The sequence below is a fragment of the Vanacampus margaritifer genome, chromosome 15 (genome assembly GCF_051991255.1).
Source record: "Vanacampus margaritifer isolate UIUO_Vmar chromosome 15, RoL_Vmar_1.0, whole genome shotgun sequence".
In the NCBI taxonomy this organism is placed as follows: Eukaryota; Metazoa; Chordata; class Actinopteri; order Syngnathiformes; family Syngnathidae; genus Vanacampus; species Vanacampus margaritifer.
The window spans coordinates 20352624-20378629 of NC_135446.1; the positions used below are offsets into that span (position 1 = coordinate 20352624).

A 26006-nucleotide genomic window follows, 5' to 3' on the forward strand; every position below is an offset into this window, starting at 1 on the left:
ACACAGGTTTTTCCGTATGGATAAGTGACGTCACTGACGTAAAAAAATAAACACACCAAGCCAAATATATATTTAGTTTATTAAAAACTGTTGCCTGACAGTTTATGATTGTTTTGTAGGAGACTCTACCTCCACGCTGTTGATATAAAAAAAATAGCCATTGTTAAAATACAATCACAAGCAAACGCATACCGTACTTCCAAGACCCTGAACAATATCAGGAAGACAATAACGAGTGAGCGTCACAATAACAACATGGAGCAGATAGTTGCGTCTGAAACAATGTTCAGGTGGGGAAAAAAAAAATCGAATCTTTTCAAATAGGAGACCAAGGTGGCAGAAAATGCAAAAATAAAATAAATGGGGCAAAGACTAGTATCTTTTATTGTTTGATTTGTAAAAAAAAAAAAAAAAAGCAAAAAAAGTACTGCTTTTTGGTTAGTGCAACCACATAACCTTTTTTACCCTCGCATTTAAACAAAGAATGAAACTCAGCTGACCCTGACTACGAAATAGTGGCCTGCTTCTTCATACATTATAAATATCAGCTCTAGGCTTCGGTAAAAAAAAAAGAAAAAAAAAGAAGAGAGGAAGAAGTCAATGTCGCAAGATTACTAATGTGCCACTTCAAAGGCTGAAGAGTTGACATTCTGAAGAGTATGAAAAATAGATTCAATGATGTATTTCCAGTTTTCTCCAGGATACTGTTAGACCCACGATCTACAACAGTTAATAGGAACATTACAAATGAAGAATGACATCTCTAAACTTGAACAATCAACACCAGCATCTTCCCGATGCCGACTGTAAAGCACATCTTGTCATCCATTGTAAACGAATGCGAGTGTTTTACGTGTCCGTCAACCTGCTTGACTTTCATATCAAAATAGTTTTCCTTCATTTCATACAACAAAGATCCTTACCAGGGCTTTCCTGGTGGAAAACTGTCCACTTTCACACACGTTCTTTGGCATTTGAGCCACAACTGCAGCAGTAGACAGAAAATGAGAACGAAAAAGGGGGGCAGCGCTGTCCCGATCGGTGTCCCATCTCCTACGGGAAGCGGCGCGCCTTCCTGGTTGTCCGTCTACTGGCTCGTCACTGCTCGAGGATCATGGCCTCCTGAAAAGCTTCAATCCACCTAAAGGAGAAGGCGATGAGGTCGAGATGCCTTTCATATTGAGTTTCATATTTACCTCTGCGCGGTGGGGATGTCGTCGGCTTTGAAGATGTAGAAGAGCGTGTTTTTATGGTACAGCTTGAATTGAAGCTTCTGCGCCGGCCCGTTTTTCTCCTCCCGCAGGAAGAAGCCGAGCAGCGGCTGGCTCTCCAGCGCCGCCACATCCTGCCGGCAGAAGGGCAACAAAGTGGAGTAGGCGGCAACGGAGCCGAAAACAAGACGGTGGCGGCGGTTACCTCGCTGGCGGCATACGTGTACAACACTTTGTTCTTGATGACGAACCACAAGCGCTTCCACTGCTTCTTGTTGCCCTTGGAGCGGTTCAAGTAGCCGCTCATGGACGAGTTTTCCGTGTTGGCCGACACCTGGGAAGAGAGTCAAAGGCGTCAGGCCACTGCTGTGACGCTTCGTATCTCGCCTCTCCACTCGCTCACTTGCCTCTTTTAATGCAGCCGGAATTTTTTTTTGTTTCCTAGTAAAGGAGAACGCTCCGGATTTGATGGGAGACACGGATGACGAGGCGCGGCGGTCACCTGGGAAGAAAAAGAAAAGAAAAGACAACACCGTCCAAAGATAAGTTGGGGTTTTCCATGCTTGTTTTTTTTAAATAACAAATGTGAGCTCACTGGTTTAAACATGACATTCTGAAATGTGAGTTATGAAGCAAAATCCAGCCGTTTTTATCCACCTCAGGGGGCGGCCATTTTTCCACTTGCTGTCGACTGAAGATGACATCACAGTTGACATCTCAGGCAACGACCAATCACAGCTTAGCTTGAGAAAACAGGTGAGCTGTCATTTTCACTCGACAACAAATGGCAAAATGGCCACCTTCTGGATTTTTCTGCTTAACTCATATTCCACTAACGCAATATTAACCAGAATGCCATATTTAGACTAGTGGGGCTGCATAAAACATATTATTTTTTTTATTACTTTTTTTTGGCAACATGGCCCTGGTTGATCTCTTATATTCTACTGCCACCTGCTGGCCGTTTTTTGTAATAGCTAGCATTGCTTTAAGCGACCTCTTTAAGTCACAAGCTGCATCAAAGCCTTCTGTAGTCTAGCATAAAAAAAAACATAAAAAACAAATACGTTTTTGGGAGCATGGCAATATTTAAAATAAAGGTTTTTACACGTATTTAGGAGCAAATGAGTTAATGGAGCTACGTTACAACTAATATAACTTTTGTGAGGTAGCATTCAGTGCGGGATGCTACAGTCAAAATAAGCAAAAGTGAAATGTAAAAGGAAAAAACAAACAAACAGCGTCCACTCGTGTTTTTGTGGCATCTCGACACATGCACTCACTGCTCTCCTGCAGTTTGGCAAAGCAGTGGTCGCACACGCGTGCCGGCTGGTTCTTCAAGTACTCCAGGTAGTACTTGTTGGCCGAGCAGGCCTGGCACACCACCTGCGGGAATGCAAGGCGAGAGGCCGTGAGGAGGACGAGGTGGAAGAAGCGTCGTGCGGTCGAGGCCGCAAAACGTTCGGGCGTGTTGCTCACCTTCCCGCAGGCGCGGCAGTGATGGCGCCGCCAGGTGAGGGTGAACTCGCAGGTGCAGATCATGCACATGGTGGCCCTCAGGTCGGGGATCCAGATTGGCGCTTTGGAGCCGAGGGGGGCGCCGCTGTCCAGCACGCCGTCGGCCTGCGCGGGGAAGGCGGCGTCAGAGAGGAGCTTTGAAAAGGGAGGCGCGGCGAGCGCGAGCGTCACCTCCTCCTGACTGCGGCTGGAGGTGAAACTGATCTTCTTCTTGGCGTGGTCGTCGATGGCTTTGGCGATGGCCTCCAGCCACTCGTCTCGCTCTGTCGCCGAACTACAGGCAGAAAGCGAGTCAGCTACAATAAATGTAAACGCCTCTACACACATTCAAAGGCGACAACCTTGCAGACAAGATGAAGGAGCGTTCCACGCTCTCGATGTTGAGCTCGTTCTGGTAGGCCTCCTGACTGGGCTTGCTCACCTGCGGAAAAGCCAACATTGTAACGAGTCACAATCACGAGCGGCGCCGCGTCACGATTCGCCGCCTCACCTTCATGCCAGCGAGGGACAGCACGCAGTTGAGTTTGTACTGGGCCGACTGGACGGGCGTTGTGTACATGAGCGCGTCGTTGAACTGGACGGATATCAAGAGGAGGTGAAGACGAGAAGGAAAACGTCGCGGGAAGATGGAGAAATGGGTTTGTGGCTCACCAAGAAGAACATCCGCGGCTGCATGACCTTCCTGGAGAGCTTCATGAGCGTTCCCTCCTTCAGGAACACCTGCGGGAAGCCGCCGAGAGTCAACGCTCGTCGCCTTTGTGACTGGCGGGCGACGGAGGAGGACGCGAGGCTCTTACCCTGCCCGGCTGAACGATCTCTTGGTGGCCATTCAGACTGTACTGGATCTGCATCAGCTTCTCAAAGTTATCCTAGAGAAATAAAACAAAAAAAAAAAACATGATGGAGACGAAGGGAGACTAAAAAGTCAGGAGTGGAATGGCGCCTCACCCCTTGTTTCATGATGTCGTTGGCGTGGTTGGCGACTTCCTTCACGATGCTTAAGGCCGCTGCGTGGATGAAAACATTTGAATAAAGACACATTCCTGGAGGTTGCTTCATGTTTTTGTTTTTTAATCTCACCTTCCGTGTCCTTGTAGTCCTCAGAGTCCCGAGGCAGATTCTTCAAATAATCTAGAAATGGGCAGAAGTGACATTCTTGTTGCTGTCCACTAGGTGTCAGCATAGCACAGAATAAACTCAAAGGTGGGCTCATTTTTGGGGGAAGCCCTGGCTCCAGAGTCCAATTAGAGTACATGGGGTGGACCTAAACATTTGACTCCGCCCACACGGATTCTGGACCTCTAAGTGTCTAACCGATGGAGGTATTTAAAGCAAAATCGATTCAGCGCTATATCGCGATATTACCGCGCACAATTCTCGTATCGATTCAATATGCAGCCAAATCGATGTTTAAACATAATTTTTTTTCATGGACATTTTCAACCAAACGTCTTACTTAGGGTTAGGGTTCACACTTTAAGCATGGAAGAATGTTGTATTAATATAACAATAAGCCTTAATATGCTATTTCAACGCTACAGATTGCAACCTGTTACAATGCCTGAGCATTGAGCAACTGTGATGTCATCTTCAGTCGACAGCAAATGGCAAAATGGCCGCCCCCTGATGTGGATTAAAAAGGGCTGGATTTTGCTTCATAACTCATATTCCACAAATGTAATATTAATCAGAATGTCATATTTAAACTAGTGAGGTCAAATATAACAGTATCTTCAATAAATGTTTTGACTTACCCTTTAACCATTTAACATCGAAAATTACAAACTGACTGAAACCCAAACCCTAACCTCCCATCCAAGGAGTGCACCCTCTGCTGGGTACATGTGGTACTGCACGCATCCCACTCGTTTCTATGTGGAGGACTTCATTTGAACACAACTTTTGAACCCAATGGTCTAACCAATGTTACCAAAAACCTAATTTTTGCTGTTCCATAAAGTGTCAAAAAAATACATTTAGTTAAAAGTTGTTAAAACCCTTTTGTAATAAATACATTTAAAAAAAAGTTGTGTGGAATCTGTGAGGGACGAGTCACAAACGTTTGAAATTTTCTGTTTCTGCTATTATTATTATTTTTTTAAATGTCTGTGACTATTGGGAAATTCTAGAAATAAATGAGTTATAATGAATAAATGAGACATTTCTGCAACCATTTTCGTTATTTGTGCCACTACAAGGTCAATAAAATCTTGTAATGGTAGAAAGAATGAAGTAAAGAAATGTTGATACTGTGAACGCCGCATTTCTTCCCACGCCTGCGCTCGGGACCGAGTAGCCACCTGTGAGCAGCAGCTGGTATTGCGGGATCCTCTGGACAGGCTTCAGCAGGTAGTGCTTGAGGGCAAGGCTGGCACATCTGGCACTCATCTGCGCCCAAAACAACACGCGCCACAATCAGCCTCCGCCGGTTGCCGTCTGGCAGGAAACAAGCGTCTGGTTACCTCAAACTCTCGCACCACGGCGGCAAAGGGCGGGTTTTTCCTGCACTGCTCGTCCAAAAGCGCCACGTTGTCGTCGAACTGGCGAATGTACGTGGAGTACATCTTCAGATACGGGCCCTTCTGCACAAAGATGTCCGCCAGCCGCTGGTGCTCGCTCCTGCGGACGCACAGGGAGGAGATGCTGAGCTGTCACGTTACCAGTGTAAACTCCAGCGGGAGCGAGCACGTACCAGTGCGCCACCCTTTCCTCCAGCTCCCTCAGCAGGTCCTTGTTGAGCTGGTAGAGCTGCGGCAGGTAATAGAGGACCTGGCTGAGGACGCGCTCGTCCACCACCGGCTTGCCGTTCTGACGGGTCGCCTTGGCAACGGCATCCCGAAAGTCCTGAGGCACAAATGAGGTCTCAGTCGGACGCGGACAAACAGGACACGCCCACGCGCGGTTGAGTCGGCGCCCTTGGCCGGGCCGCGTGCCAACGCACACATCCACCTGGAAGGAAGCGGCGAGGACACGGACACACGCGCGCTGACCAAATGTTTCACTTTTCACCAATCAGAAGCACCGAATTTCTCATGAGTGCTATGTATTTTATTTTGAAATGTTTTTGTCATGTTATTAGGTAAATATTGCGAACTTTTTCGGTGATGTACTTGGAGCAACTAAATATAGCATTCATGTATCTATTAATAATTGCAGCATGAAAGTGGTGGTATTATGAGCCAGGTAGCAATAATCGCGCACCACGTGATCATCTTATGATGTCATATAATGCAATGACTTTGTCGGCACGCCCACGCGTGCGCACACACGGACTTAAAAAACATTCAAGTCCGCACATCAGCTGGATGGCTCGCCACAAGAATGCGCGCGCACACACATCGATATCATTCTTTGTGTGTGTGCGCGTGGAGGTCAGCGCCGTGGCAGGAGGAAGCAGCTGCCGCGTCCGCGGGCAGAAAAGAATGCGAGCTGACCCGATTTCTTGGACAGAACCCCCCCCACACAGCGGTTTCCAGCCACAGGGTGGCACTTTCCACTCATCCCGTCGCCAGGGTCATGTGACACTTACGATGTGAAGAAGCTTGAGGACGTCCACGAACCTGCAAAACGGCATAAAAAAGGGCTGTCAGGTCCTGAAAATCATTTGGAATAAATTGAAGAAGACGATGATGTTGATCAGAGAGACTTTAGTCACATGACTCCATTTAACCAATCGCGCAAAGCGCTGGTCACCATCGTGGGCGCTACTCACACTTTCTCCGAGCTCATGATCTCCAGGGCGATGTGCGCCACCTTCTTGCGCTTGGTCTCGTCCTCCAACTGCAAAAATTTTTTTTAAAAAGAGAAGCCATTTTGTTATCGGTGATGTCCCTGGTGTCAAGTCGTTCACAGCTATTTGTGAACATTTTATCTCCGCGTGGCAGCAGCGAGCTGAAGTGCTTGGCAGCAGCGCCGGCATTTTTACGCGCAATGCAAGCTGGGCAAGCTTTTGTGACCAAGGGCCACATTTGGGTTTGAAAATGGTTGGATGGGTCAGGATATACAAAGACCAAAAAGAACACAGATGAAAATGAAATACGCAAAATGGTTTATTTTAATAATAAAATAATAATTCAGGCTCATGTTTTGTTGTATTATTCATAATTACTTTATAATTGTTTAATGTAAAAGTGTAGTTTTTATTATCTATAGTAAATACATTTAACAAAATGCAATAATTAAATAAAATGTTAGGGATGTTTGATAGCACTGTTTTTAAATATACAAAGTACCGATACCACTTGTACTTTTGATACTTAAAATTTCCAAAAAGAAAACAAAAAATTATCATTTTAATGAATCCCAATATAGCATTTTCCCTAAAAATTGCATGAAATTAATGACAATTTTCTATTCTTCTAATTTCTAGCTCCTGATAGTAAAACGGCCACAAGAGATACTGATATCGGCCGCCGCCGCGAGTACCGATACCTTGCCAGGTATCGACCAGAGACCAATATCGGTACTCGGCCATCCCGATATATAAATATATATATTTAATACAATATTAAAATATTGTGAAATTCATTTTGATATCTTTATTCTGTATTTACAATGAATAAATTAACCTATTATTTAATCATGTAATAAAACATGTATACAAATTGTTAATTGTTTTAATTAATCATTTTTTTGTTATTATTCTAAATAATTTTCATGACAATTTATAATAATTCATCCAATCAAGAGAATTAAAAGTAGCTATGTAAAATTGTTTATTTTAACATTTTATTTTATTGATAACTAACAATTACTTCAGAAATCAAATATAAAATGTTAAATGTAGTTAAATAAACTAACCAATCATTTATTTTTTTTAAAAAAATGCTGTGTATGTATGGATAACTGTTATTTTACAATACATAAATCAAATAACTATTAATTGAGATGAATAAAAACAGTCGATGATGATGATGATGATGATGATGATGATGATGATGATGATGATGCCCTTTGTGGGACGTGCCGTCGTGTGCCCACCCGAGCGGAGGCGACGCGCCCACCTGTCTGTCCGCCTCGTCCACGTGTTCCTTGCTGGAGGTCGAGCTGTCGTCCTCCTCGTCCCAACTGCGGGCCTCCTCGTCCTCCTCCTCCGAGTGGACGTCCCCCCTCGGCCAGTCGCTGCGCCGCAAAGAGAGACGAAATTAGCAAGGAAAATAGTCATGCTGTTAAAATTGCTTGCTACGGTACGAATGATGCGTTGAAGTGTTTATTAATGATTGAGAATGAGGTGAAGGTTTGTGTGAGTGAGCGCAAGCTCAGACACGTGTCGGCCTCCAATGTTTTCATGTGCTTCTGGCTCAAACTAAACTGTGTGTGTTCCCGGCTCTCCTCCTGGTGGAACGCCCTGAGATAATGTGTTATGAATAAGCCAATCACATTCAAACTCATGTTAAGTCATTTCAAGTGACTCGGATGAACCCAAAATAAAATGAAGATTTCAAGATGGCTTTTCCTGGCTTTTTTTCCCCGTCTTAAAGTCAAAGAGAAGAAAGAAGTTGAGTGTTGAGGTTACGAGAAGGCTAAACACAGAGTGAGCAAGGCCAGCCTGAGGAGGAGGCGGCTGGTGGTTGCCGCACATTTATTTTCCCACTTCTGGAGGAGCCGTGTGGCGTTTTTTTTGCGCGCCGCTCAGACATTTCCTGCCCGGCATGCTGAAAATAACCCACAGGAAGAGCACGGGGACGACCTGCAGCACGTCGCAAACCTTTGGCGCGCTCCTGACTCGCGCTGATGTCACCTGTCGCCGCCTGGAGAGCGCGGACCACCTGGGTCGGGACCTGCAGCCGGGCCTGGCTTGTGCTTTTATGCTAGTGTGACCTCAACGAAGGAATTTGTGAGCAGAGTGACTCAAAAGTGACAAGTCATTTCCTGAAAATGATGTGGAGGGTTCGAGGAAGAAGCCACAGATTCTGAATTGATGTGCTTGTAACAGTGAAATGCGAGGTTACGTGTCAAGGGGGGGAAAAAAAGACAAACGAACTGCTGTGAGAAAGGTTGTTGTTTGTTTACATTCAAGCTTCAGTTGCTGCACTCTGACCCCAACATGAGTGATGTCATAAGGGAAGGTGCGCTAAAATTGTGGAGATGTTAGCATGTAATTATAGGAGCTTGAAATGACAAAATTGTGTCTGGGAGGACAAAAACGTGGATTCCCACCCAGCAATCACAGTGCAGGTGTGCCATGGAAATGACCCAATTTCACTTGAATTGAATTAGACCAAAAATTATTTCCTACCAAAAAAAAACATTATATTTGTTCATCTATATAAGTACATTTTGTAGAGTAAATTTTACTCTAAACAAAGACTATTTGGCCCCATTCTAAAATAAAGTAAGATTTACACTTGGAAGGGCGCAAAATATTCAAAGAGTAAATTTTACTCAAAAGTATTTTACTGTGTACGAGAGAACTTGCCAATCCTAAGAAAAAACTATTAAAGATTTTTAAATCCAAAATTCTAAGTAAATTTTGCAAGGAGTGATTTTGACTCAATTTGGCTAGTTTCTTATTTTAATGAAGTCACTCAAGGGTTGAGGATCAAAGCCACAACTTCAGGTTGGGAGACAGACAGCGTGTCGCTCGTGTCAGCTGAAATCTTCGTACCTCCAAGACAACGTTTTTGGGCTCCTTTTGGATCGTCGCAAACAGTAGGAGTGGCAAAGCTCAGGTGGTAGAGTGGCAGTCTCTCAAGCTGAAGGTCGTGAGTTCACTCCTCAACCCTTATGTCACTTTTTTCTTTTTAATCAACTAGTGAAATGTATTTAAAAAAATCCTTCTAAAATGTACTTCTTTAATTTAAATCCTTCTCAAATTTACTTTTTTTCTGAGCGAAAAATCTCGACTAGGTTTTTGTTATGGGATTGGCCAATTCTCTTGTACACAGTAAAGATACTTCAGAGAAAATTTTACTCTGAATATTTTACTCTCTTCCAAGTGTAAATGTTACTCTGTTTGGATTGGGACCAAAATAGATTCTAGACGGCAGAAGGCGCAATTAGCTGCGTCTCCACCTTGTCACTTTGCCAAAACATCGCAAATATTTCCTTATCGTGTCTTTTTTGCTTCAGTACGACAATGATGCTAACTTGTGTTTCATTGATTGTGAGAATGAGTCACGGCTTCGTGGGAGTCTTTGAGCTCAGACTCAAGATTTCACACCGACTACGTCAATTTGAGGGTCAATTGAGAAGAGATCGCCGTTGCTCATTCGTACTTTTTGCAACATTTCCTTTGGTGGCGTGACATTTGTCAAATGTAAAATATGTGACTGAATCCCACCTGTCGCAGTGGTCCTCCTGAAACCTGTGGTAGGGGTCCTGCGCCTCGTAGATGTCCAAGTCGTCGCCGTCCTGCGACCAGCCCAGCCTGCCGCCGTGGAAGGGCAGGTTCATGTACTCGGGGATCTCCTCGTAGAGCGGCACGTTCTCGTACTCGGCGCTCCCGTCGTCGTCGTCGTCGCCGCCGATGCTGACCTCGCCGATGCAGCTGTTGGGACGCTCGGCCCGCTTGGACCCGGCGTTGGTGCAGTCCAGCGGGTGGCCCCCCTTGGCCAGCAGCTTGGGCAGCATCTTGACAGACACCCGCAGCTCCAGAAGCTTCCGGAAGGAGAGGCTGCGCTTGTTGGGGTCCGCGCGCGTTGCCAGGTCGGCGGCGGAGAAGGACTGCGCCCGCTGCTTGCCCCCCAGCGCGGGCGCCCGACTTTTGGGCGGCACGCTGCTCCTGGTGGGCATCTGGCGGCTGAAGAAGGTCACGCAGGGTCGGGTGAAGCGCCAGGAATGTTTCTCCTGGGGGGGCGCGGGCAGCTCCCTCATGGGGCCGTGAGGAGGCGCTGGGGGGCAAACGGAGGGTGGCGGCGGGGCGGGCAGGCTGTGCCGCTGAGGTTTTCGGGGCGGCGGCCTCACCGGCTGCTGGTCCTCGGCGGAGAAGGCCTTCCTGGCGTGCAGCGGGGGCGGCGGGCAGCCCAGTTTGATCTGCTTGGGGAGGCTGTTGGTGACGGGGTAGCGCTTAAAGTCGCCGTAGCCGTCTTCCTCCTCCTCACCGCCATGCTCCTCGCCATCTTGCTCGCCCGCCAGATGAGGCCGGGAGAGCAGGCTGAGCGAGTGCGAGGCGTTCTTGCGCAGTCTCGAAGAGGCGTGGTGCGTTCTGAGGAGGCGAGGGGAGAGGGAGGTCTGGCGTGGAGGCGGCACGGGAGCGCCGGGCCCGTCGTTCTCCTCTCTCGGGTAGTCCGCCTCTTGAGGATCCTGAGCCGCGCCTTCCACGCCGTCCTGCCTCACCAGGGTGGGCTTCTTATGTTTGCGAGGATGCGGGACAGGGAGGGGCTTACTCGGCGGCGCGGGAACCGAGGAGTCACCCTGTAAATGGGCACTGCATCCTAGTTGCTGCAGATGTTGCGTAAGTGGAGACGAGGCGATGATGCTGCCTGCAACATCACAGCTGATATCCGCGTTGTCTTCAGCGTCCGTCCTATTCCCCTCTTTGCCCACCCTGTCCACGTGTCTCTGTCTGTGAGGCTTGTCCCGGGGCCTTTTGCTCACCAATGTGCCCTTACACAAACAATCCTCTGGCGCTCCTTCGTGAATCCCGTTCTTCAGCTCGTGAGCGTTATCATCATGCACGCCGTTCTCCACACGCCGACACCGGCAGCAGTCCCGCAGCCCACAAGTGCACGTGGGAAGGATGTAGTCTGATTCCCGCTTTGATAAAATCCCATTTCTGGTGTTGAGCAACGAGAGGCTGTCCTCGAGAAGATCCTGCTCGGGAGATAAGATAAGGTGTGCTTTGAGGGGCGGCGAGGCGGCAGGGGGAGAAGGAGCTGTGGATTTTGGGATGCAGGGCTTAGGGGCGAGGGCCGGCTTTGTCCTCTTGAGAGTGGCGGGGGAAGGCTGGGAGGGAACGGGGGATGTGGTGAGCAGGCCTGGTTTGGGGGCGATGGGCGGGGGTGAGGGCTTGGCCACGGTGGGAAGTTTAGGTTTGGGAGCTAATGGAGGCTTCTTCACACCTGCATGTACACGACACAAGACAGGAGTCAAAACACACGCATTAACGCATGATACTTCCTTCCTTTCTCAAATATCAGCAGAGACAGCTGCGAGACGAAGTTACAGGCAAGGTTAAACGGTCACTTCGGGTTCAGGGGGGAGTAAAGTGTGAAATACATCATGCGTCAAGATTTGAATGGAAGAGCTGGGAGTACCGAATGAGTCACTGAAGCAAGAACCTGGGGCAAAATTACACTCACAAACATCCTGAAGCTAAATATTTTTTGGTGTACAAACACACACACACACAAAAACAATGTCTGCAGTTAAAAAGCTGTCAACAGGAGGATAGATTTCTGCAGGGATGTTTCTAAAAGGTCAATGGCCACAAACTCAGACAAAACACCGAACTCCGTTCAGAATAGGGCTGATTCTGACACAGATAACAAAATCAACGTTTTGGATAAGAACTTAAATGGCAAAATTTATGTTTTACGGTGTGCTCTCGTGTGTGTTTATAATTCTGGCAGGGAAAAGCAATAGAAAACATGTTTGGTTCCTGGTGTTAAATTTGACCAAAATGTGAACCACCACACGCCGAATTCGTCCAGTTGTGATGACGATGTAATCAAAGCTACGTAAGTACTTTATACGACAAGCGACGAGCGAGAGGACACAAGTTTGCCGGATTTCTAAACGGAGTTTGGCAACACTCGTCGCGATGAAGTGTCAGGTAATGCGAACGAACAAATAAAATGAAAACAACCACAAAACTATCTGAAAAGACGCCAAATCCATGTGAAGACTAACAATTATTGAAACAAAGTTTTATTTGAAGCTTTACAAGAGACGAGAACGTCGCATTGAATATTTGGACGTGTAACATCAACAGCAGGACAGATGTTTGTTTAAAAGACAAAGGAGTTTTGACCATCTCTTAACTGCAAGTGAGCCACTTCAAAGGGAAAACTACTTTAATTGTGAGTGATGGAGGCCCTTTGGAGAGCTCACAAAATGACGACTAGTGTATCCTATTGTCCTATTTGTGTGGAGGCGATTTTCCCTCCCAGAAAAAGCTGTAATTAAGTGGTTAAAAAGTGGTTGGTAACTGAACAGTTGTTTTTTCACGACGTTGCATCTACTATGAGGATTTTACCTAAAAGTATAGTGAGATGTTGCTAATTTGCATTTAGCCCCCGTAAGAAACAAACCTGTGCTCATGACTCCCGACTTGTTGCTGCTGCTTTCTCCATGAGGAACGTTAAATTCACTTTCAATGGAAGCGCGACAAGATCTTCGTTTTTTCCTGCCTCCACAACATTGTCACTTGGAAATCCACTGCGGGGAGCTGAAACAAACCACAGACCGTCGCTCTTACTCCTTATCTCGCTCGCACATCCACCGTCAACAACGTTATCCTTGTTGCTTTTTCCATTTTTCTCCAAAGTTTTTCGGCTTCGGCAAAGTTTGTCGGTTGGGTCAAGCTAAAAGTAATGTAAACAAACGATTTCCTGTTGTTGACACAACGTTACATCTGATTTTAAACGACGTCAAATTTTTGAAGGATTACCGTGTATAAATCCAAAACATGTCTTATAACTATAATACAAATAATATAAAAGTTTAATATATTGACTTCGCAACTGTTATTCTAATATTTGTTAGATGAACATTTTTATTTTGAAGTATTATTCTCTGTACTTCTTGCCTCATTGTTTCTATCTTTCCTCGCCTGACTTTTCTAACGGTTGTGCCTGTGCTTCACGTGGCCACAAGGGGAGCTAGAGGACAGAGGCTCCCAATATGGTTTCTCGTGAGGAAGACGCGCTAGAAGTTGCGCTTGGCTGGTTATTGTAGTTTTTTTGTTTAGCACCCCGGCTAAACTCCTAACTCTCGCTCTTGTTGACCGACTCCTCCCGTCCGATCCCCTCCGAAGCTCGGCATGCAGAGCGAGCCACGCGTCGATGGAGGAGCGCCATGACGGAGGAGTTTGACGAAGATGTCGTGTTTGAGGTTCGTATCGCGTATGTCACTTGTTAGCCTATGCTTTGTCATGCTGCTTCCAAACAGACAGTTGCTGATAGCTTAGCTTGGGACACATGAAGCGGATGCTGGTTGCTTTTTAAAAGTGCGAAATAAATGGGGTTAGTCCAATAGCTCTGCTTCTGATAAACGGGGGCAAGTTCGGGCTGTTATTGATTGCAAGTAGGTGGGGCGGGGATGACCAGGCAGACGGAACCAATGCGTCGGTTCTGATTATAAAGCACATCGGGTGCACGCGCCGCTCGCACGGATGCATATGCAAATGTGTACCTGGATTGCAATAAAATGAGCTCGGTGTGACCATGGAAGTAAGTATTATCCTAAAAAGCATGTATGTGATTGTAATTACACAATGACACTGATGCTCCCATGATGCATCTGTTAAGTGTCCAGTGGTGTAATGTAATGCAATGATGCAGACAGCAAGCGGGTCAGACATCTTTCAGGGATGGGAAAGAAGAACAAGCAGGATTAAGACGTCCATTTTCTAGTGTTTGGACACAATCCGGACATATACTCGTGTTCTGATTAGATTAGGATTGTATTTTTGGAGTGGAGGAGGCTGTGATGGATGCTGGCTCAACAGGTTGGCGTAAGATGAGAAGCGCTCTGACATGACCTCACGTTTGCTTTGCAGAACTCGCCGCTTTTCCATTACCTGCACGATTTAGGACACACGGATTTCGAGGCATGTCCGACGGCGGCGAGGGACGAGGACGGCGACCGGGGATCTCAGGATGTGCCCCGGATAGCGGAGGTGAGTCCTTCAGATGAGTCCTGGTATCTGAAACGGTAACGTGAGAATGTGTCGACTCTACCTACCCTATTGCCTTCTTTCCTTACTACTTTCCTTCCTCAGATCCGCTTTTTATTTGGCATCCCATTTTCCTTCATTTCTTTGTTTACACCACTTTCCTACCTTCTTTCTGATCGTTTTATGGCTTAGTAACTCCCTCCCGTTGTTATGCATTCATACCGCCTTACTTTTCTTCAATTCGTTTTTTTACCTTCCTCTCTCCCCACATTCTTCCACCTTCGACCTGTTTATTCTTCCGCCCTTCTTTATTTCTTTCTCCTCCTTCCTTCCTTTTCTTTAACCTACTTCACTTCCGTCCTTCCACACAAATCCACTCTTTTCTCCTTCCTGACATCTTTTCCATCCTGATCTACCTTCATCCCTCAAATACACTTTTACAGCTTTTCTTTGCCTAAAACGACTTTTCTGCTTTCTTATGTCCTTCCTTTCCTGCTTTTTTTATTTTGCATCCTTCTTCCCTTTGCATGTAAATGCTTTTTCTGCCTCCCGTGGGTATTTTTGCCCATTACTGATGCATATTAGCATTAAGCTAGCAGCGCTTGTCACTTGTATTGCGTGCGTCGTTAGCTCGGATGCGCTCGCGTTTCTGGAACTTTCCACTTGTGTCACACTTCCCCTTTGCTGCTCAGAACAGGAAGTCTTTGGTCAGCGTGTCCCTTTCCTGGATGTCGGATAAAGACGGAATGGCATCCCTACTTTAGCTTTTCCTAAAATGTCTCGCGTCCCCCGCTCGCCGAAGACGTAATTATGGGGCTAATGACGGACGTATCGCGACCGTGACGTTAAATCGTGCTTAATGTTTGCAAGCGGAACAAATTGCCACATTTGCGCACAGCGAGCAGGAATTCTTTGCTCTTCTGCTTGCTGCACTTACGGTCGGTGATCAATACGACTAATAAAACACCCCCCGTCGCCCTGGGGAAATGGGTCGGTCCCGATCGATGGTGCTGAATGACGAGTGTGTCAAACGCAATTACATGCTGAAAAGAGAACAAGAGGGAATTTGAATAAGGATTTATACTTCTGATCTACAACTTGTACAACTACTTTCTTTTAGTTTTTTTTTCTTGAAAAATGACAACTTTGTCTCAAAACATTAGAATTAAATAAATACATGTTATTCTTGTGAAAATATTTTTTCCTCATGGATTTTTACTCTTTCCTGAAACAAATACTACATAAGACTTTAGGTCTTTGTAATGTTTTTATTTATTTATGTAGCATTGCCTTTTTAATCTGCAAAAAAAAATTTGCATCTTTTTATCCAAAAAGAATATAAACAAATATATTAATAATAATAAACTTTTTCCCAATACAACTTCATTCTTGTAATATGACTTTTTATCTTGAAAAAATAACTTTTTCATGTTCCATCCCTTTCTCTTATTTTTTTCTTTTTCCATTTAATAAAAAAAAAAACTATTTTCTTTCATGTGTGTAGGGCGGAGTCATGCAGAAGCTGGCTGAAGCCTTGTGGAGATGGAATCCACTTCAGAAGGCGGCCTCCTCTCACACGCTGGAGCAGGAGCTAGTGGGTCAAGCTTTAAAAATGTTTTTTTTTTTTTTTTTAAATCATCATTGGGCCTCCCTCGCTAGTCTCCCTTCGCCAAACCTCGCTCGCTCGCTCACTCGCTCGCAGGACAGCGTACTGGGCGAGTACTCGGTGCGCTGCATCCTGGATCAGGACGTGCTTCTGCAGGAGGACGTGGAGCTGATCGAGCTGCTGGACCCCAGCCTACTAACGCTCTGCTCGTCACCCGACCCCGCCGGTGCCCCGCCCCGACCCGCCGTCTTCGCCACGCCCTCATCGTGGTATGCCTCACATGCTTCAAATACGTCAGTTATGCTACCTGCGTGTTTGTTGACCTCCGCGTGTGTCCACTCAGGGACTTGGCAGGTCTGGCGGGCCTGGCGGCGGTTCTACTGGGTCTGTGCTCAGCGTCGGGGGGTGCGTGGTCGCTGGCGGCCGCCCCATTGGTCCTGGCCGCGCTGGGCTGGGCGGCGGCGCGGGCGGCCGCGCTGTGGAAGTGGGGCGGCGCCCAGCGGGCCGTCCATGCCCGGGTCTCGCAGCTGCGCACGCTGGTCCGCGACAGCAAGGCGCTGACGGGGATGTCCCGCAAGGCTCTGCGGCTGGTGCAAGAGACGGAAGTCATCTCGCGAGGCTTCACGCTGTAAGCTCGCTCGCTCGCTCGTCTCGTCGCGTCGTCATTTGTGTCCGCTCGCTGCATGCTGGGCCCAAACCTGCATGGTTCAATAGGAAAACAAGTATGACCCGTTAGCTTAGCGTTAGCATTCCTCCCCAAAAATCCCCCTGTCCCCTCATGATTCATGAGTCCCTTTCACACAGGTGCAAAATGGTGCATTTCATCAGCATCTTGCGCTCGTTGGATTCGACCCAGCGACCGATTCGGCTTCTCGCAATCTCAACTCAGGCTTGATCAAAGTATGCTGTCAAATTTTAGACCCATTTCTAATCTGCCTTTTAGTTGCTTTGAGTCCCACACTGCCCCGTTGGCGTACGGTGTTCCGCAGGGTTCTGTTTTGGGGCCCCTGCTGTTTTCACTGTATTTGCTGCCCCTTGGTTCCATCTTACGAAAACGATGCGGATGACAGTTAGATCTATGTCCCACTATTTATATTTGATTTATTTTGTGTTATTTAGTTTTACTCGTTTTATTTGTTTTGAAGTGGTTTATAAATTAAATTGAGTTGAGTTGAGATTTCAGCAATCAGATATTTAGACCAGTCCCAGGTTTGCGCCATAATCATTCATTAACGGTTTGAATTTTGGCACCTTTTCAGCAAAACACCGCGAAAATGTCACCTTAAACATCTACTGTGAAAGGGGCTACCGGCACGTCATTTTGTCCTGCGTTGTGATTGGTCCTCAGTGTGCTTTCTATGTGTGCCCGCCTCTTACCAATTCGGGACGTCGCCACAGTCGTATCACATTTCACTTGTCAAGTTTGCTCGACAGGGTGAGTGCGGCCGGCACCTTTAGCAGGGCGGGTTCGGGTGGGTTGGCGCCCCGAGGCCAGCAGCTGATCGGACTGCGGAAGGCGCTCTACCGGGCCCTCCGCTCGGCCTTCAGAGCCTCGCGGAGGGCCACCTGTCACATGCTCAAAGAATATCCTTTTTGACCGGATTGAAATTTGGGAAGACGTCCCCGGCTTGAGTTGTGTTCAACTTAACACCTCCCGACGTTCCCGCTGACTTCGGAGGTGGACAACGTGACCAACTATGTGTCGGCGGTGCCTCTGAAGGAGCTGGGCCTGGGTCTGGGGATCGAGCACCTGAGCGACGAGCAGGCCCAAGAGCTGACAGACGACTACAGCCTGCCCGCCCTCAAGGTAGAATTTAATTGGAATTTCATCCAAAGTCAAAGAAATAAGTTGGCCTCATGTTTTCTTTAAAGAATTGTACATATGTTGAACATTCTGCCGGGTCGGGTCCATTTATGAGCACAATTGTATATTCGATTTTGTACCTGCAGTTGTCATGCTCATCCTCGGTTTCTGCTGCTTTGAACTTGTCGTCTAAATCAGTGGTCCTCAACGCTGGTCCTGAGGACCACAGCCAACACAGGTGATTCATATCATCAGCTAATCAGCAATCTCTGGAGAAGGCTGATAACGATCTCCACCTGTGTTGGCTGTGGGAGACATGGAAAACAGACTGGATACCGGTCCCTGAGGATCAGGGTTGAGGACCACTGATCTAAATGACATTTTGTCCTCTTCCAGATGTTGTTCCAATTGTGGGTGGGGCAAAGCTCAGAGTGCTTCCGCCGATTCGCCCTCCTGATGTCGCCCCGCCGCCTCCAGGAGGAACTGAAGGAAGGCGCGGCTCCCGATGACGATTCCTCCACGCCGCCTCGTCCTTGCGCGCTGCACCGCTCCATCGCCGGCGTGACGGAGCCTCTCCACCGCGCGCTGGCCGCCTGCCTCGCGGAGGTGCAGCGGAGCTACGACTTCCACCGCCACTTCGAGACGCAGGCCAGGGCGTCGGGCTCCGAGCGCGGCTCGCGGGTGCGGGAGAAATGCCGGGAGCTCAACAACCTTCACACTTCCATCCGAAGCCTGCAGCTGCACCTCAAGGCCCTGCTGAGCGAGTGAGTAAGACGCTCGCAAATGCTCGGCGTTACGCCCCCGGGCGACCGATCCCAATCTCTTCTCCAGGATGATCATCCTGGAGGACGATCTGGAGAAGCTGATGGTGTCCAAGGAGCCCAGCGAGCTGACTCTGGAGGGCTACCGGGACCTGAGCGACCGGCTCAAGCAGCTCCAGCCGCACATGCAGGCCAGCGGCGGTTGCTGGGACGACACCGTCGGACAAGTCGAGCGCATGCTGAGGCGGGCCAACGAGTGTCCGGGTAGGAAAAAGTGGCATCAGGAACGGAACGTTCGATCCGTGAAATCATGCGTGTCGATGTCATTTCTACAGGAAACTCTGCGGGTCAGAACCAGTGTGGGACCCCAGTGTTAGACATGCCCGATCCTCCTCCGTCCTATCCTTTGATCCTGGATAGAGATCCTGTTCCGGAAGAGTTGGTGAGAGCGGTCTTTTTCCAGCTCGCTGTCTCAGGGGGTTGACGTGTGAATTTGAATTTGTGAGAGGAAGTGACACCTCAGTTACAGGTTTACTTGGCTTGAAATGATGAGGGGAGGACCACAAATCAGTAGGGCTGAGTATCGATTCTAATCTCCTCAGTCAATTTGATTTCGATTCACGAGAGTTCAGTTCGATTTGATTTTTTTCCAATACGATTTGATTCACTGTTAGCCATTAATTATGGAACATCATTTCTTCTTAAGTATCAAGGTCATGAGGAAGTAAATGGTTAAATGAACACGTTATAATCACTTAAGTTTTACACAAAGACTGACATCGGCAAGGATGAGATAAAAATATTTTCATAATTCTAATTCAATAATTGTACATATAAATTTAAGTTAGGTCTTTCATAAACGTAAGAAAATACTTTTTAATTATTGTGAACAGTGAATTTCAAGAAGACAAGATACAAAAAAAATTGGCTTTTAAAAATCTATTATGAATTTATGTGAAAAAAATAATCAATTCATGGTTTTATGAATCTGTATCAGGCTCGAAAAAGAAAATCGATTTGATATTGATTACTCTCTTACGCTCTACAAATCAGTTCTGTCCCACAACATGTCTGTTACGCCCGTTTCAACTCTGACGCGCCAATTTGCCAATACGACTCGAATGTGACAGGAGCTCGAGGCCTACGTGTCCGATTCGGACTCTGACGGTGACGGCAAGGACTCGTGGTGCGACATGCTGACTCCCGAGGAGCGGGAACGTCAGCGGCGCGAGCGGGAGGAGTCACGCCGTGTGCTGTTCGAGCTCAAGGCGGTACTCGGCTTCCGCACGTCCGAGGGCGAGAGGATGAAGAGGAAGCAGATGCTCTTCAGCGACCAAGGTGCGGAATGTGTCCCATTTTCGATTGGCGGTCCAAAACCCAAGGAGTGACTGATGATTAAAAGCTGGTTTGTATCAATGGAGTGCTTCCTGCCGTTGCAGCTGCTTCCATTGGCTGCTCCGATGCCGCGACAGATCCGTCGGCCGCACCTGCCGCCTCAGCAGAAAGCGACGACGGCGGAGGAAATGACCCATCAGAGTCGGTGGCAGGAAACGAACAGGAAGGAAAGGAAGAGCGGGTGATGCCTGACCCCTCCGAGTTCAGCTGCGGTTTGGAGGCGGGGGAAGAGGCGGCGGGAACGTCGGTGTGCGCCCGAGGAGGGGGCGGCGCGTCCGAGTTGCATCAGTATGACGGAGAGGGCGGCGACGAGGAGAACCGGAACGGCTTGGACGGATTCCTCAAGCCCAGCGTTCCTGCCTTCTCCGTCATGGACAGACTGACGGAGATCCACGGCTCAGAGACGCTCAGCTTCAGCTCGGCGGTGGCGGCGCAGGTGGCGGCGCGATCGCACTCGCTGGTCAAGATGGAGGAGCAGACGTTTGGAGATGAAGAGGACGGCGGGGGGGGAGAGGAGCACTGATTTCTTGAGCTGTTTCACTTTACTGTTCTTTATTGCTCAGGAAACAGAACCGCTCAAATCACTTCAACACTAAATGATGACTTGTGGAACTGGAATTGTTTGGAGAATCAATTAATTATACAGTGGGACGAGAAAAGAACCATGTGGAACTCCACAAATAACAGGCAATTCTAGGGTGAAGAACATGCTGTAGTGCGTCTTATTAACGTTTTGTTGCTCAAGCGTCCTGGTCTGATTTTCAGAAGCTTGACCTTGCGTGTGTGTGAGCGGGGATACTATTTAGCATCAGCGCTTTTATTTCAAGAGGGAAGCATGTGCATTCATTGTGACATCACCAATATATGCGGACAGATTGCTTGCTTGGAATCGAACACACACGATTATTTCTGTCGAGTAAGGGACAATCTCTGGCGGGTCTTTCCTCATCTACGCCCTGCCCTCCCTTGCAGGTGAGGTGTACACACCTTGTGCTTTTTCCAACATGAAATAAAATACAGTTCCAAAAAAAAGTATTTGGTGGGTGTATCAAATTGTTGTTTTTGCTGCTCGTGTTTCGTGGGGTGCCAAAGAACAGGTTTGCTGGGTCACTTGATATGTGCCCCCCCTCCAAGGATTAACATTTGTTTGGCCTACAACAGCTGGCCTCCCCCACTAAGCCACTCCTGAGTCCTGATTTAGTTACAGAAACCTGATGAAGTAGATTTAAGCGACTTTCACATTTAATACATAAAAAGACCACTGGTAGGATTACTTCTTGCAGCTCAACTTTAAGGACTTTACACATGATCACATTTTAGAAAAGTCACGGCACAAAAAGTATGCAGTACTTTTATACTGAAATATAACTTGTTCAATTTATTCAGTAGGAAATTTGGGCCTGTTTTGTTTAACAAAAAACTTGTTGTATGAACGGCAACAGGTTAATTCTGCCTCTCACTATATGTCCCTGGCATAGATGGATAAACAAAAACAGTAAATATTAATTTACAGACCAATTTTGGATCAAACACATGAGGCCCTCCAACTGGTTGGGAATCACGGATTTGTTTTGCGTTTGAAGAACCCTACCGAACCACGCAATTATATAACTGCCCCTGCATTTGGTTATCAGTTTTACGATAAAAAAAAAAGGGAAAATTGTAGGGCAACAAAAACAATGACGTCGTACACGATTCATTCGTAGATTACGATTAACCAAAAACGTAACAGACACGATTCTATTCATTTACTCAGTAATAATAATGAATAATAATACAGTAAATTTTACTGTACTTCCCAACACAGTGTGTGTTTGCCATCTAGTGGCTGCCAGCGTCACTGGCCAACATTCCAGGTCATCGAAGTTACATGAACGCATCACGATGACGCAAGAACTTCACCAAAGTTCCCATAATGCTGCGCGCTTACCTTAGCAGCAGCAAGCTGTCATCATCATGGCGGCGGTGCTCGCGGAGACGCTAGTAGAGCAAAAAAAGGTCCAGGAAGCCCAGATGAACGGCGACGCCGCGGATCGCGAGAACGCCGACCAGGTTGAAGAGGCGGCCGCGAAGAAGAAGAAGAAAAGGAAGAAGAAGAACAAGTCAACTGCGGCCGGTAAGACTGCCGCGAGCAGGCTTAGCTTAGCAAATGCTACCTGTTGGTGGTGCTGCGACAGGGCGGACATTTTTACAATTTCTAAACCCGGATCAATCGGAATTTGGCTTCAATATAAAACATTAACTGTTTAAAATTTAATTAAATGTTGAAATTCCAAACGATAAAGCGCAGTGAAATAGTTATTACGCATTTATACACTGTAAATATTTTTAATATGTTCAATAATTTAATCATTTAGGAAACCAATCTAATGTCGATGTGGTTTATTGTGAAATTTCATCCGGAAGTACAACGAGTTGGGGAGTTGGACTTGATGGTTCTCCTTGTTAGCCATGCGGGTAGGGATCACGTTTGGATTTCACGTCAGGCCTACCTCCGTAAACTATCTTTCGACAACCCGTGACACCTAATGAAATCCACCCAAATTTGAACTTTATTTTGCAAAAAAACAAGTTTAATACACCGGTCGGACAACTTTCTTCTACTTTTATTTCCCCGAGTCTCCACTAAGTTTTCCGGTTTCGTAGTTGAGAGTTCAATTATGTAAACTTGGGTGACTTCCTTATTGGAGCAAAATAATTCAAATCAAAGGATCAGGCTTTAATTTGTGCACATCACTGTCAATCCAAATAATCGTAGCCACTTTCTGTTCAATTTTGCAGACTAAGCGGGTTTCTATTTCTACACACAAGCATTTTTCATACCAGTTTGTCTCTTTGCAGGTCCTGAGGGTGACGATGTTGCCGAGGTGACGAAGGAGCTGGAGAAGCAGGTGATGGAGGACAAAGACAAGGAGGAGGATGGCGAGGAAGGTGGGTGTTAAAAAACAACAAGTTTTTCATTGTGCATGTGTTTTAATCCACCCGTCACCTCAAATCGCTCGCCTTTGCAGATGCAGATGATGGTGAGAACTCTGCAGGGAAGAAAAAGAAGAAGAAAAAGAAGAAGAAGGGATGTAAGTTCCTGCATGGTGCACCTTCAAAATAAACCAGGAAGTGACTCATTCGCAAGGCTTTGTGATGTTTTTCTTTTTCCCCAGCCAAAGGTCAGACTGACCCTCCATCTATTCCCATTTGCGAGCTGTATCCCGGTGGCACCTTCCCCATCGGACAGGAGTGTGAATATCCTCCCTCACAGGACGGGTAAGGACATGGACACACTTGGACAATTTTGTGGTATGTTTTTGTCTAAAAGCGAACGTTTTTGGCGGCAGGCGCAGCGCAGCGTGGCGCAGCAGCAACGAAGAGAGGAGAGTGTTAGACAGAGCCAACGAAGAAGTATGGAACGACTTCAGACAGGCGGCGGAAGCGCACAGGCAGGTCCGGCAGCACGTCAGAGGCTTCCTCAAACCCGGGATGACCATGATTGAAATCTGGTGAGGCCGCACCCGCTGTCCTTCACACTCTCTTCTGAGATCGCATCCTTTCAACTGGCGCTTCCGTTTCCCCCCCCCCCGCCACACGTCAGCGAGCGTCTGGAGGATTGCTCCCGGAAGCTGGTCAAGGAGAACAAGCTGCACGCCGGCCTGGCGTTCCCCACCGGCTGCTCGCTCAACCACTGCGCCGCCCACTACACTCCCAACGCCGGCGACCCCACCGTCCTGCAGTACGACGACGTGTGCAAGATCGACTTCGGCACGCACATCAACGGTACGAGGAACAGATTGCGTCGTCGAAACTGTTGCGCAAAGACGCGGCCGCTTCATGTTTGTCGGTGTCTGCAGGGAGAATCATTGACTGCGCTTTCACCGTCACCTTCAACCCAAAGTATGACAAGTTGCTGGAAGCCGTCAAAGATGCCACCAACACCGGCATCAAAGTACGCCATGCACAAAGATTCTTTGGTTTTTTAATAAACACACAAAAATCCCATTTGACGGGTTTGTTTCTCCCTTCATCGCAGAACGCTGGAATCGACGTACGCTTGTGTGATGTCGGGGAAGCCATTCAAGAAGTGATGGAGTCCTACGAGGTGGAGCTGGATGGCAAAACGTACCAAGGTAACACGTTTGTCCAGGCATGAGGACTTTTTTGGGGGGCTGGTTCCACACACTCGCATAAGTTTTTTTTTTTATTATTATTTTTTTATAAACTGCTTGTTTCCGTAGTCAAACCCATCCGAAACCTCAACGGCCATTCCATCGGTCAGTACAGGATACACGCTGGAAAGACGGTGCCCATCGTCAAAGGAGGAGAAGCCACCAAAATGGAGGTGAGCTTCAAAAGCAGGACTATCTTTTCTTTTTTCTTTTCAAGTTTCCTGAAGGCTTTTATTTTGTGGGCAGGAAGGAGAGGTGTATGCCATCGAAACGTTCGGCAGCACGGGCAAAGGTATCGTCCACGACGACATGGAGTGCTCACACTACATGAAGAACTTTGACGTGGGCCACGTGCCCATCAGGTTGGATTTTTTTTCTTAAAAATCTCATGTTTATTAATAGCTATTCATTAGAAATGAATAAGATGCATTTATAACTAGAACTTTTAAGTGAGAGTGAGGAAATGAAGTGGACTTAATAATAATCACTTTAACCCCTCCTTATTTTTGGTATTTTATGAAGTATATTTGAAAATAGAGTTATAGGTTATGTATTTATAATGTAATTTTGCTAACATTTATTTGGTGAAAAAATAGAGTGAATTAATATAAATGTATTAATGAAGATTCTGAATCATATTAATAGAAATCTTGAATAAAAATTTATATTTTTATTTATTTAAATAATTGTATAATTTGTAGACTTTTAGAAACGAAAATACATTTGATGCCATAGAATTTTAGTGAGAATGAAGATGAACTTTTCTTGATTTATTAATTGAAATGAGTTTGTATTCAATTTTAAATATTTAATTTTATAGACATTTGTGTCAATAAATTAATATTGTATTTGTAAATATAAATAAATAACCGTATTTGAGTACATTTTGAAAAGCGCCTTAAAAATTCAACTAATAATATAGTTATCAATTTATTAAAAAAAAAAAAGTCAAACAAAAATAAGAAAATTGAGTAATGGACTAACAAAAAATAATTTGACTTTTCAAAAAATTTCTGAAAAGAATACATTTGGCTTGATTTTACATATCTGAAAAGTTATTCCATCTTATTCATAAATCAACATCAAACGATGCAGTAATAGTCAGTGGAATATGTATTAATATAAATCTTCATAGTCCAAATCTTTAACTGAAACGGAAAATTCTTACCTTTTTTTGGAGAAAAAAAGTTAGCCCTTCCTCCGTTGGCAGGCTCCCGCGGGCCAAGCACCTCCTGAACGTGATCAACGAGAACTTCGGCACGCTGGCGTTCTGCCGCCGCTGGCTGGACCGCCTGGGTGAGAGCAAGTACCTGATGGCCCTGAAGAACCTGTGCGACTTGGGCATCGTGGACCCGTACCCGCCGCTGTGCGACAACAAGGGCTGCTACACGGCGCAGTTCGAGCACACCATCCTGCTCAGGCCCACCTGCAAGGAGGTGGTGAGCCGCGGCGACGACTACTGAGCGGCCGCGCACGCACGCACCAACAACATCCACAAACGGCACGGACTTGCTTTCTGACACTTTTTCTATCCGTTCTTCTCTCGGTTAAACAAGCAGGAAGGTTTCAGTTTCCTATTTGCCCAAGATGGAAAACTGTGAACTGCTTTGACGCACGTCAAACTTGGATCAAGTTCAGCTACGATGTCGGGTGGCTGCATTCAGTACGTTTGGCTTCTGTTGCTAACGGCAAAGAATGAACGCCTCGCTTCCCATTTTCAACCCCCTGGAAGTTTTTTTTAAGGGAAAAAAATAAAATAATGTTCTCATCTAATG

General features: G+C 46.7%; 3 protein-coding genes across 6 annotated transcripts; 2 read left to right on the top strand and 1 right to left on the bottom strand.

The window, feature by feature from the left end:
- Nucleotides 1-60: 60 nt before the first annotated feature.
- Nucleotides 61-13178, bottom strand: LOC144034565 (FYVE, RhoGEF and PH domain-containing protein 6-like). 2 transcript variants are annotated; one of them, XM_077543405.1, is made up of 21 exons: nucleotides 12923-13178; nucleotides 10012-11731; nucleotides 7733-7850; nucleotides 6442-6509; nucleotides 6259-6289; nucleotides 5422-5573; nucleotides 5192-5348; nucleotides 5030-5117; nucleotides 3810-3860; nucleotides 3678-3736; nucleotides 3527-3598; nucleotides 3381-3449; nucleotides 3220-3303; nucleotides 3071-3150; nucleotides 2901-3003; nucleotides 2691-2834; nucleotides 2495-2597; nucleotides 1619-1713; nucleotides 1417-1545; nucleotides 1197-1345; nucleotides 61-1141 (listed from the first exon to the last, which is right to left on the bottom strand). In XM_077543405.1, the coding sequence occupies exons 1-21, from the start codon at nucleotides 12930-12932 to the stop codon at nucleotides 1099-1101; spliced, it is 3525 nt and encodes a 1174-aa protein (XP_077399531.1). In that variant the 5' UTR covers nucleotides 12933-13178; the 3' UTR covers nucleotides 61-1098. The 2 variants fall into 2 exon arrangements, with proteins under 2 accessions (XP_077399531.1, XP_077399530.1); XM_077543404.1 differs by having other exon boundaries at nucleotides 2691-3003.
- vezt (vezatin, adherens junctions transmembrane protein) lies at nucleotides 12363-21109 on the top strand. Of its 3 annotated transcripts, XM_077543416.1 has the most exons (13): nucleotides 12363-12444; nucleotides 13648-13724; nucleotides 14392-14511; nucleotides 16013-16102; nucleotides 16211-16383; nucleotides 16458-16742; nucleotides 17537-17698; nucleotides 17774-17921; nucleotides 18315-18682; nucleotides 18750-18943; nucleotides 19015-19121; nucleotides 19810-20017; nucleotides 20119-21109. In XM_077543416.1, the coding sequence occupies exons 2-13, from the start codon at nucleotides 13689-13691 to the stop codon at nucleotides 20595-20597; spliced, it is 2370 nt and encodes a 789-aa protein (XP_077399542.1). In that variant the 5' UTR covers nucleotides 12363-12444; nucleotides 13648-13688; the 3' UTR covers nucleotides 20598-21109. The 3 variants fall into 3 exon arrangements, with proteins under 3 accessions (XP_077399542.1, XP_077399541.1, XP_077399543.1); XM_077543415.1 differs by lacking the exon at nucleotides 12363-12444 and having other exon boundaries at nucleotides 13511-13724; XM_077543417.1 differs by lacking the exon at nucleotides 12363-12444 and having other exon boundaries at nucleotides 13512-13724; nucleotides 17549-17698.
- An 882-nt stretch (nucleotides 21110-21991) lies between these two features.
- On the top strand, nucleotides 21992-26004 carry metap2a (methionyl aminopeptidase 2a). Its single transcript, XM_077543427.1, has 11 exons — nucleotides 21992-22190; nucleotides 22916-23005; nucleotides 23086-23148; nucleotides 23233-23335; nucleotides 23407-23568; nucleotides 23661-23842; nucleotides 23917-24011; nucleotides 24096-24192; nucleotides 24301-24404; nucleotides 24478-24593; nucleotides 25442-26004. The coding sequence occupies exons 1-11, from the start codon at nucleotides 22031-22033 to the stop codon at nucleotides 25692-25694; spliced, it is 1425 nt and encodes a 474-aa protein (XP_077399553.1). The 5' UTR covers nucleotides 21992-22030; the 3' UTR covers nucleotides 25695-26004.
- Nucleotides 26005-26006: the final 2 nt, after the last annotated feature.